General features: G+C 40.1%; 2 protein-coding genes across 2 annotated transcripts in view; both read left to right on the top strand.

Moving 5' to 3' along the window:
* Positions 1–461: 461 nt before the first annotated feature.
* LOC110447411 (keratin-associated protein 6-2-like) lies at positions 462–1,391 on the top strand. The gene has a single exon (XM_021493074.1). It carries the CDS (start codon positions 462–464, stop codon positions 1,389–1,391), a length of 930 nt encoding a protein of 309 aa, XP_021348749.1.
* A 9,795-nt stretch (positions 1,392–11,186) lies between these two features.
* LOC110447419 (ubiquitin-like modifier-activating enzyme 6) overlaps positions 11,187–12,888 on the top strand; it is a 40,737-nt gene continuing 39,035 nt past the window's right edge. The window contains exons 1-2 of the mRNA XM_021493097.1: positions 11,187–11,234; positions 12,565–12,630. Of these exons, the coding sequence (XP_021348772.1) occupies positions 12,593–12,630 (38 nt within the window). The 5' untranslated portion in view covers positions 11,187–11,234; positions 12,565–12,592. The remainder of the gene's footprint in view (positions 11,235–12,564; positions 12,631–12,888) is intronic.

Below are 12,888 nucleotides of genomic sequence, written 5' to 3'. Positions count from 1 at the left end.
GGGTGTCTAGACACCTGTGTGACTTCGTGTCTAGACAACTGCGTGACTGGGTGTCTAGCCACCTGCATGACTGCGTGTCTAGACAACGTCTGTGTGTAGACTTACCGTAATTATATGGTATGAGCCCTGTTTTGTTGTCACGAACACCGTCCTTTCCATCAGTCTGTGTGTAGCCTTAGCGTAATTATATGGCATGAGCCCTGTTTTGTTGTTACACCGGCCTTTCCACCAGGCAGCATTTGATGTGTCTGTGATGTACAGCGTGTCTCCTTCATCAAAAGACAGCTCATCTGACTGACATAAAAAACAATGGTCATGCACACAGGCCCTTACACATTATTAATCAACCATACAAATCATTTATACACAGCCCAACATTGCAACATTGGGACCTATTCCCTACAGACAACTGTGGGGCTGGGTATCAAGACAACTGTGAGACTGGGTGTCTAGACATCTGCATGACTGCGTGTCTAGAAAACTGCGTGACTTGGTGTCTAGACAACTGTGATACTGAATTTCTAGACAACTGTACATGTAGGACTGGGTGTCTAGACAACTGTGGGAATGCGTACCAAGACAACTGTGGGACTGGGTGTCTAAACAATTGTGTGACTGCGTGTCTAGACAACAGTGGGACAGGGTGTCTAGACAACTGTGGGAATGCGTACCAAGACAACTGTGGGAGTGGTTGTCGAGACAACTGTGGGAATGCGTACCAAGTCAACTGTGGGGCTGTGTGTCTAGACAACTGTGGGACTGGGTGTCGAGACAACTGTGGGAATGGGTGTCTAGACAACTGTGGGACTGGGTGTCTAGACAACTGTGAGACTGGGTGTCTAGACAACTGTGGGAATGCGTACCAAGTCAACTGTGGGGCTGTGTGTCTAGACACCTGTGGGAGTGGGTGTCGAGACAACTGTGGGACTGGGTGTCTAGACAACTGGGGGAATACGTACCAAGACAACTGTGGGACTGGGTGTCTAGACAACTTTGGGAATGCATACCAAGTCAACTGTGGGACTGGGTGTCTAGACAACTGTGGGACTGCGTGTCTAGACAACTGTGGGAATGCGTACCAAGACAACTGTGGGAGTGGTTGTCGAGACAACTGTGGGAATGCGTACCAAGACAACTGTGGGATTGGGTGTCTAGACAACTGTGGGACTGGGTGTCTAGACAACTGTGGCAATGTGTACCAAGACAACTGTGGGAATGTGTACCAAGACAGCTGTGGGACTGGGTGTCTAGACAACTGTGGGACTGGGTGTCTAGACAACTGTGGGAATGTGTACCAAGACAACTGTGGGAATGTGTACCAAGACAACTGTGGGACTGGGTGTCTAGACAACTGTGGGAATGTGTACCAAGACAACTGTGGAAATGTGTAGCAAGACAACTGTGGGACTGGTTTTCGAGACAACTGAGGAATTTGGTGTCTACACAACTGTTGGACTGAATTGGTTACCTAGATACCTTGAGCACTGGCCGTGTCGACCCACTTCTTCCCAAAGCTCACAAGGCCAATTACAACCTAATTTGGTAGGATGTATCCCTGGGTGATGATGATTCAGATTTGCAAACATGATGGGCAAGCCCCTTTGTGGAGCCCCAAAAAGCATAAAATGGCAGCATTTGATGTTTCTAAAATAAATACTTGTAACCAACCAGCTGTCAGATGATTTGGATATCTATTGAGTACCACCCTAAGCAGATGTACTACAAAGTACAAAGAAAAGAAATTAATTGAACAGATTTGATAGGGGGACAAATCTTCTAAAACACTCAAACACCCTCTTCTGGAGAACAGAATGGCCTGGATTCAAGAAATATCATGACTAATGTTCAAGTCTACATGGGTCAAATATGTTAAAACACTCAATCATTATCTTCTAAAACATCATAAGACATATCCATGATATACCCCTATGGCTTGCTGACAATGATTGCTACAAAGTTTTAATAAAGAAATGATCTTGAGCTATATTCAAGGGCAAAGGGATCAAAACACTCAAGATGCTTTTTCTAAAGATCTAAACGCCTAGAACAATGATAGATGCCCAGTAGCTTTCTGGCATGGAACGATTCAAAGTTTGGGAAAAGGAAATGACCTACACCAATATTGCTTTCTAGTCTGACATTATGTAAGGCCAGTAGCTTGGCTCTATAAGTGCTACATAAAGATTGAAAAGGAAATGACCTTGTCCTTTTTCAAGATAACACAGGAGTCAAATTTGCTAAAACACTCAAACCGTGGGTTTTTTAAGATCCAAGCTAGAGGCCATGATATATTGTCAGTGGCTAGTTAGCAATTGAGAGCTACAACATTTGAAATAAAAAAAAACCATCTTTACCTATGATATTATATATTCAAGGCCGCTAGAATAAAATCTGTTAAAACACTCAAATAAGTTCTTCTGAAGAACCAGAAGGCCTGTAGTTCTGATAGGTGGCCAGGACCCTACTAATATGGAATGCTACAAAATTTGGGAAAGAAATAGCTTAAACTGATATTTAAGGTCCCCCGGGTCAAATCTGTTAAAACACTCAATGAGCTTTTTCTGAATACCATTGAAAATCATTATTTAATACATGTAGTAATCAATAGCTAAAATTGCTGGCATTGACCGAGTTTGAGAACAGATTTAATGACCTTGAATATATTCAGGATCACAGATATCAGATCTGTAAAAACTGTAGGAACTTGTTAAAGAAAGGCCACTTAAAACAGGTGAGTGTCTTCAGGTCCGACCCTAGGTGTATTAGATAGTATTCAATAAGATTAAAACTTACGTTCTGCGCAACATAATGATATAATGCCCTCACAACTTTAACACTACCTGTAAGTAAAATAAAAACACAAGGTTATAATTACACAATTAAAAGGTGATAAAAGTGTATATAAATATTCGCATAACATTGGTCAATTGAAATTTTCAGAAAATAATAACTTAAATTGTATTGTTAATTACCATCAATAACGATGACCAGTCAGTCAGACTACAGCCACTTGACTGTCCAGACAGACCATGGATATCTGTTAAGTCGGTCAAAACATCATCACTTGGTCATCCGGTAAAATTATTCCCCTCCCATTGAATGGTCTGATCTGATCATCTAGACAAACCATCCCCTCCAATTATTGGTCTGACCTGATCGTCCTGACAAACCATCCCCCTCCAATTATTGGCCTGACCTGACCGCCCAGACAAACCATCCCCCTCAAATTATTAGTCTGACCTGATCATCTAGATAAACCATCCCCTCCAATTAATGGTCTGACCTGATCATCCTGACAAACCATTCCACTGCAATTATTGGTCTGACCTGATCGTCCAGACAAACCATTCCACTCCAATTATTGGTCTGACCTGATCATCCAGACAAACAAACCATTCCACTCCAATTATTGGTCTGATCTGATCATCTAGACAAACCATCCCCCTCCAATTATTGGTCTGACCTGATCATCCAGACAAACCATTCCACTCCAATTATTGGTCTGACCTGATCGTCCAGACTAACAAACCATTCCACTCCAATTATTGGTCTGACCTGATCATCCAGACCTTATCATGGACATTGCAAGTATGCTGTCAAAATGAAAGTCAATGCTTATGTAACAGGAAAGTGAAAAGGTGTGCTTCCACCAGGGTTTGAACCAGCGATCCAAGACTTCCTAGTCGGACGCTCAACCATTGAGCTAAAGGAAAACTCTCTCTAGCTCGAAGCTTAAGAAGGCAACCGAAATCCTATGTACAATTAAAATCTGCCGCATATATACGTATTACACAAATATATCTGCACTGATAGATCCCTTGCTGCAGATCAACATTATTGACGTCACATGAAAGTAATGGGGATTACCCCAATCAAAACTTATTAAGATTATATATATATATATATATATATATGTAACAGGGTGTACACATTTTAATGTTTCAAAATGTTTCCTGGAATTCTATGGACTAAAGCATGATAGGAAGGATGCTCCCGGCGAGAGGGAGGACCATTTCATGATTAAATCAGAAGTAACTTGGTGGAAAGCTTGTCACCGCTAAACAAACGGAAATCTATCACCGGCAGGCGTAGCATAGTGAACTGTCATCGCGGAAGTGAAACGTTTGACGCTAACTCAGCAAGTACTTCACGGAGTGTGATTTCTGTCTTGTGCTGTGTCAACGACTGTTTATATGGAGGGTGAAAATGTGAACGACTTACCGGGTTTAGGCACTGGAGGAGGGGGTCGAGCGGGGCGTGGCGTCGACATAATTCCAAGCAACATCAACAGACGTACGATAACACAAACCAACACGGAAGTGAAACGGGAAATAACCCAAGGCATGCATGCGCACTGGCTAATTGGAACCCCGCTATATTTTGAAAGTTTACCTCATCCGTATGTTTTTATTTGCCTACTTGCAGTTCTGAATAACGGCAATCGGTGACTTGCAGACTCAATATACGGACTTGGATAGAATCTACAGACTCATAATCTAATTTCGTGCACAGATGAAAGATTTGAGACGATCTACGGTCTAGGTTGTGACACGGAATTAGATTAGTTATCTATGTAAGTCCGTGGTTGTGATAAAGCGGTATTTTCCCCCATACAAATACGGCAAAAAAAATAGATCCTCCATCTCACCTTAAGCAAGCCAATTTTTACTTGTTTTCTTTTACCCTTTTATTGAACCTGTCATATATAAGGATTTACTTTATATATCGAACTCTTAGTAAAGAGTTCGACATCCATAACAGGTATATCCAAATGTCCCTTACATCTAAATAAATCAATTCCATTCATAAAATAGTTACATAATTATATAGTATATTGATAATTTGACAAGACTCTAAGACACTTCTTTTATAAAATATATCATTGTGGCTTAAATCCAATGGTGTCCCTTTGATCTAAATAAATCAATTCCATTCATAAAATAGTTACATAATTATATAGTATATTGATAATTTGATAAGAATCTAAGACACTTTTTTTTATACAAAAAAATAAAAGAAGTTTTCTTAGAGTCTTATTAAATTATCAATAAACTATATAATTATGTAACTATCCTAAATTAATCTAATCCAATCCAGTTTTAACACCTGACTGATTACTAGTTTTATGGCATAAATATAAATAACTTATATTTATGTCCAAACTACAAAATGTGATATTCGTGTATTATTTACCTTTTACCTGAATAAATATAATTATTATCAGACCACTCCATGATTGTAACGGATTTTGATACGAAACCACACAGAACCAACCATGTGTGTAGAAAAATCTACAAGTTTACCATGGTAAACTGGGATAGTATCAACCAGAGACATATACAGCCATATAGTAGGATATACGTCTCTGTATCAACCAGGGACTGTCATCTTTATCTGGTAGCCTGTGTAATGACTGCGAAAGGGTAGATATGTAGAGACCCTAGGTATTGGTTAAGTTTAAGATGACGATACAGGATACTATTGACCGTCACGTCCCCGCTAAGTCTGTTAAGGGTAAAACAACCACCACCTTGGCTGAACCACAATATAAAAAGAATACTTAGGAAGAAAAGCAAAATATATAGCAAGGCTAAGAAGACCAGTGACTACAGTTTCTACCGAATACATCAACGCGAAGCAACGCGAGTGATATAAGAGCTTCCGGAAAGCGGAATGGGACTATGGGAATAATATTATTTAGGAAGGGTTTCAGTCAAACAACTCTAAACCCTTTTGGGGTTATATAAAGTCTAAACGGCAGGACAATGTAGGCCGGCGTAGCCCCACTAAAAACGCGTCGAAACCTAGTCAGCGACAGTATAAGTAAGGTTAGTCTCTTAGTAGAGCAGTACTCCGTGTTCACTAAAGATGAAGATACCACGTGCACCACACAACCGGTTAAACATAACGTCATTACACCGCTGACGTCCCTGAAAATAACCACTTGAAAAGTAAGTTGTGTACAACCTCTTGAAGGAGGTAAATGTGTGGAAAGCCTCACTGAAGGCCCGACGGCATCCCGAATATCGTGTGGAGAGCCTCACTGAAGGCCCCGACGGCATCCCGAATATCGTGCTGAAGCAAGCAGCAGACGCTATCGCACCAGGATTAACGGTGTTTTTTTTTTTTTTTTAAATCCATTGACTCTGGAACTCTTCCATTAGATTGGAAGAGCGCGAATGTCAGCCAAGTGTTCAAGAAGGTCGACAGACACCTTCCGGAAAACTATCGTCCGGTGTTACTGACTTCTGTACCGTGCAAGCTACTTGAGCACATTGTGTGCAAACACTTTCTGGACCACTTGGTGTCCAACAGGATCCTGACCTCGCTCAACCACGGTTTCAGAAAAGGTTTCTCGTGTGAAACCCAACTTCTAGCTGCCTCGAACGACCTTATGTCATCATTCGACAAAGAACAGACGTAGACGTCATAGCCTTGGATTTCTCTAAGGCTTTTGACACTGTACCGCACAAGAAACCTTTACATAAAATACATCAATATGGGATACAAGGCCCACTTCACTTGTGGTTATCAAAGTTTCTGTGTGCCCGTCAGATGACTGAAAGTCGTTGTGGAAGGAGAATCGTCATCGTCTGTGCCAGTTATATCAAAAGTCCCTCAAGGCACAGTTCTTGGACCCGTCCTCTTCCTGTGTCATATAAAAGACTTGCCCGATGTGGTCAGATCACAAGTAAGGCTCTTTGCCGACGATTGTCTGATTATATATAGAGTTAACTACAAGACGATCTCCGACAACTTGAACGATGGGCCAAAACCTGGGACATCCGTTTTAACGCAAAAAAGTGTTTTGCGATGCGTGTGAAACCCAAGTAGTCCTGTTTCTACCCACTGGACATTCATATTCTGCAGGAGGTCCATGACCTTACATACTTATATCACGGATCCACTTCTTACCAAGGATATTGATCAAAATTGACCTAGTACAGAGGAAGGCTACGCGTTTCATAAAGGGAGACTACCGTAGTTAAACGAGCTAGACCTCCCCACTCTTCAAAACAGGAGGAAAATCATCAGTTTAACATTCCTTTTCAAGATCGCAAACGGCTGGGTTGCGGCTATCGACCCAAATACTTACCCGAAACCTGCAAGAAGCAGAAGACTAATCATACAAAAACATTACCAATACTACATTACACCAAGAAACGTATTACAATCTTCAATCAAAAACAATATTAAATGCTTTGAAGTCCAAAGTGCCAAAACAGACCAATTCCTGAATTCATTTTTCATAAAGGGCCTGTCGCACACTATACCGATGTACCTCGTCGAGACTAAACCGGAGCATAAATTAACAACGGCGAGGAAATCGGCAGTGCTCCGGCGAGAAAGCGCTTGAAAAATTAAAATTGACCGTAGTAATACCGATGTAGTACCGGCGTTCCCGTTGTTCTACCGTTGTTCTACCGAGGTAAGAGCCGATGTGCTACCGAATACCACTTTCTGACACCTCAGTGTTTCCGATGAGCCGCCGGTGTTATACCGATGTGCAACCGTTGATCGGAGCTATATAGCGGTAGTACATCGTTAGTACATCGGCGGCTCATGAGTGCTATTTCGGTGGTATTCGGTAGTACTACGGTATCACATTGGTACCAGTACGCTACACATTGAGGCCACCGGAGAGCCGCTGTTCCATAACGGGACGCTACCGGTGCTCTACCGACATTAACGAAGCCATACCGGAGTACTGTCGATATACTGCCGTTGTAGTCCCGTTGCTCACTCCGGCAGCGCAACGGCGGAAATGTTTGAGCATGTTCAAACATTTCTACTGTCGCCTGCCGTTGTTAATTTTTTCGCCGATGTTCTGACGATGTCTTGACGTTGTACTACCGTTCTTAGCGATGTGATACCGTTGCGCTGCCGTGCTAGTACCGATCCCCGAAAATCGCCAAATTTGCGCTCCGGTGACCCACATCGGCTAGGTGTGAAAGGCCCTTATGAACGGCGATTGACTGGAACCTCCTGGAGGAAAATATTGTATCACTTAATAGATTGGAGGAATTTGAATCGACTCTCCTCCATAGTGACTAAGTAGTGCGCGCTGCTCTCTCTCTCCCGGTTCATCAAGCCTGTATTGGTATCCAGATCCAGACCGGCAAACGCAAATCGGTTAGGTCTACAATGTACATATTTATCATGAAGACCGCTAGGCATGAACATTGGAAATGTGCTGTTTAATCCTTATATTTACATTCTATTTTTTTACCTATTATTACCCTTAATACCGATCTAGGCCCAATCCCTTATATTTTCGATACTGAAATGTGTATGTCGTCAGTGCAAACAAGATTCCTGGAACAGCTTAACGTAGTAATCAAAATGTTTGCTTCTGGGGTTGTCTAATGTTATTCGAGGCAGGAGTATAAGCTTCGAAATTACCCTGATCTAATTGGTTCATAGCCCTATGAATGTAATTTCTTATGTTAATGCTTACAGAGAACTTGCAGTGGATATGTAAATATAGGCCTATATATTATCATCCTCGATGTCCAGGGGTTAGGCTCGCGTACGCTCTCTGCACCCCTGGAATATGTCATAGCAAAATTGAAGGTCAGTGAACACCACCTTGTATTTTGATGTACATCAACATAATCTCGCGGTTGCGTAACAAATTGATTGACTTTGAAGTCGGGTGTCGCCCCTTTGTAATATTCAAAGGACAGGTATCAGCTTAGCGATTGGTTAGGTGTTTTTTTTTATATATTATATACTTCGACGTTATGGTCTCATTGCACTGTTAACCTGACGTAGGAAAACCATGTGTGACAGCTAATTGAGGTAGTCAACTACATTTCAGAAGAATTGGATAAAGGCAATAATGTTGACGTTATTTATCTTGACCTCAGCAAAGAGTTCGACAGAGTCCCGCACCAACGGCTACTTCTCAAATTAGAAAAATATGGCATAAAAGGGAAAGTGTTGGACCGGATCCAAAATTTTCTCTCTGGCATGGCAACGTTTCTATGTGAATGGTGAATTCTCTAACTCGCGTGACGTCACAAGCGGCGTCCCCCAGGGGAGCGTTCTCGGGCCGATACTATTTTCAATATTCATCCACGACATGCCAGAAGTTGTACAATCCTTGCTACTAATGTTTGATGATGATGCCAAGACAACAAAAGGTTTAGAATCCGCCAATGCCACTAAAGAGCTCCAGAATGACGTAAAACATCTGTAAATGGACAGAGAACTGGAAGATGCAGTTGAATACAAAAATATGCAAGCAAATGTGTGTTGGGTACTCGAAGGAAAATGAAAATAATTACACCACACTGCTACATGGTAAAATGAGTCCATTACCAAAGTTGTATCTGAAAAAGATCTGGGCGTCATATTCGACAACAAATTAAAGTTCAGCCAACATGTATGTAAATGCATTTCCAAAGCCAACAGTATAACAGGTCATATATTTAAATCATTCACCTTCATCGACACGGAGATGTCCCTAAGTCTGTATAAATCTCTCATTAGGCCTCATTTGGATTATGCTTCATGCATATGGAATCCATTATTAACAAAAGACCAAATAATGATTGAAAATGTCCAGAGAAGAGCCACCAAAAGGTTTAAAGGATTAACCAATGTCATATGGAAATTGCTTTAAATCATTAGGATTACCCAGTCTTCAGTACCGGATAAAACGAGCAGATGTCAAAAAAAAAAACTTAAATTATTTTGCAACAATTATGAACACTCTTGTTGGCCCGGATGTTAGCGCGCGGGGGGTCTTATTATGAAACCTTAGTACCCGGGGAAAACCCACGTTGTCGGGCAGGTGAACCCATACCTTTTCACGTCCGATCGGGAAATCGAACCCCGGCCGCCTTGGTAACTATGTAAATTTATTAATAATATTGATATTGCGGACAAGGACAAATTATTCAAAATGTTCCTTATATATTACAGCTACCAGAGGTCATACCAAAAAAGCTTTTGAAATCAAGGTCAAAGTTAAATGTAACCAAGAACAGGATACATGGAACAGTTTACCGGTACACGTGATATCCGCACCTAGTGTTAACTCTTTCAAGTCACGTCTTAACATCCATTGGCACCGTGAACCTTCCAAGTTTTAACCTACCTTTTTGTTATAGTGGTGCTGGACCGATGAACTAATTTCTACAAGGATACGCCTTTAGAAGCATATAGCGCTTAAAACGGTGTTAAATTGACATAAAAAAGTAATGCAGAGACGTATAAAGCCATAGTGTATCAGTGCATGCAATCGTTATAATTATGACTTGGAAATACTCCTGTGTCATTTTGATCTAAACATATTTTGTTTGTCATTCATCAAAAAAGGATCAGACACAAGTTTCTCCAGTGCATGCCACTACAAACATTACAACATTCAAGATTTCGGGGCAAGTTTGGCCCATTTACGTTAAAGTCGTTCTGGGCTGTATGGTATTTGTTGAAACTTAGGTGCATCCATGCCTTTCATAAAATAATTAGGAAATGGCTAACATGCCCACATTTGATGATTGGATGACTTGCCTTGGGACAAGTTAGGACAGGCAGTGAGTTCGGCCCACGTTTGAATCAGCATACTTATGACGTCATAAAGCATGCGATGTCAGGTTTTCCCCGACAACTTTACGATTTGCCCTGTTCTCCCCTATAAAAGTTTGGTTTAAATTTAAACATATTTTATTGCCGATATTATTAGCAATGGGATTGGGCCTTTATAAACAGCAGCATATATTAATTAAATATTAATCCTTACATGATATGATAACAAAAAAGAGGATTGGGCATTTATGCCAATTCCTAAGAGCGAACAATTTAAGCCATTTTTTTTTAAAGTTTGGGCAACACCCCAAATACATTCCTGTATCCGCCCCTGCATTACGGAAATTTGAAACTAAAACGGAAAAAAATAGTACTTTTCTCTCAGTACAGTTCATCAACCGAAAGAAGCGAAATTTTATTGTTGCTAATATTCAGTGTATGGTCAGTTTGGCAAACGGCCGTAAATTTCTCTCTGTGTATGTCGGATAGCGGTGAATACTTCTATAATATAAAACAATTAATATACAATAAAACTCATTGTATAATTTACAATTTTTGGTGTGGCCGGATTAAGGGTCCGTTCCCGTTCTTAATATTATTATTATATTATGTTTTGTAAGGCTAATTTTGATTGGATCGTGAAACACAATTTCTATTTCCGGTTATCGTGTGGTGAAATCCAACAGTGAGAGGAATAAGTAAGTACATTTGGAGAAAATTAACATAGAAAGAAATTCCTGTAGTTATGCATTTAACACAGAAGGTGATATCTTAAAATTTCCCCATACAACGAGAAAGACAAGACGTTTCCTCAGCTCTGTTGACATTGTAGCTCGCCCTGACTTGGGAAAAACTTGTGTTGTCATTGGTTGTAGAGAGGGTACAGTAGCGAGAGTATACTGTTATACTAAATGTATCTTGTAGCAGGTCTAGTCTCTTATTCGTTACCAAGTAAATGACACGAACTTGTTGTAAACAACCTTCGAGTTCAGGGATATTTTTGCATTTCAATGGTGTCTTTGTTGAAGTGATGACTCAATTTCAGTTATTAAAAAGGCCAAAGATATGGATGTAGCAGCCAATGAATATGAGAGTGAAATACTGCCTTACTGGCAAGCTAGCTTTTCCAGCAATGTGGAATCACCATTGTCGAGCCTGGTTAGTGGCTGGATGGGTACCAGCCTGCATGTTATATTAATCAGGTCCAGTACACTGCCGATTGAGCGATATAGCTATAAAGACCTATAGTATATAGCTATATTGAGCTATATTTTCTCAGATTTCAAATTTCATTAAATTAGAGCAAAATCGCATAAAACAATAAGGTTTATGGTAATGTTGACTACAAAGAGCATACAGGTAGATGTTTATTTTTATTTTTCATAAATGTAAAATTTCCGATTTTTTTACATCATTATTTTTTAAAAAGAATACTTATATTTAATGTCTTTTGTTATCAACCTAATGATTCAATCTTCTTTTTAAAGTGACTTTGATTCGTTTCCTTAAAAAAGAAAATCACTTGAAAATAGCTCAAAAGACCTATTTCAGATAGGTCAATAGAGCTATTATAGGTCTTTACAGTTATATAGCTCAATCGGCAGAGTGTACTGGACCTGTTTATATAAAAATAACGCACATGCATGTATTGTGGTTGAATGAGTCCATTAAAACTGACCATAATCGCAGTATCAAAGATTCTGATAAGTTGTCTATTTATGGCCAGCTAAGTACTGCTCCATAAACATGGGGATTTGTCGTCGGTCTGGCGACAGCGATTGTGAGACTTTTACATGTTTGTTGGAGAAAATATTCTTACCTTTATTTCAGTTGATTCGCTTTGATTTCTTACTTGACTAAGTGCCATGTTTGTACGCGATACATTATGAATGCTTTTATTTAATTTAGGTGCAATAACATTTGTCATATGATTCAGAACAAGCTGCATTTGTTTCATCATTTCCGACACTGTGGGCACAGTAATCCTTTTGAAATAGGATTAATGTTAAATTTTCTGTAATATTTAAGATCTGAACGTAGACAGAGAAAAGTCAGTATGGCTGAAGAAGTTGAAATAGATGACTCATTGTACAGGTAAGTTAATTACCAGCTGCAGTTCATTTTTCCTTTTATATACCATATATTTATCACGCAATAAGTCCAGCGGGGAGCAACACACCATTCCTGGAAAGGGCTTTAACAGACAATGCCTGGGCCTAATCCAATAGAATCCTAAATGCAATAAAATTGATTTGAAATGAAACCATCTCTGAGTCTGACTGAAAGTACGTAGGGGATGGGCTTAATTCAGGACAATTAATTCGCTTTTGTTGGCATTTCTTTTTAATTGAA

Source organism: Mizuhopecten yessoensis, unplaced genomic scaffold (assembly GCF_002113885.1).
Source record: "Mizuhopecten yessoensis strain PY_sf001 unplaced genomic scaffold, ASM211388v2 scaffold3349, whole genome shotgun sequence".
NCBI classification, from domain to species: Eukaryota; Metazoa; Mollusca; class Bivalvia; order Pectinida; family Pectinidae; genus Mizuhopecten; species Mizuhopecten yessoensis.
Note: the sequence above shows the minus strand (reverse complement) of the source record. Positions and strands in the feature narration are given on the sequence as shown.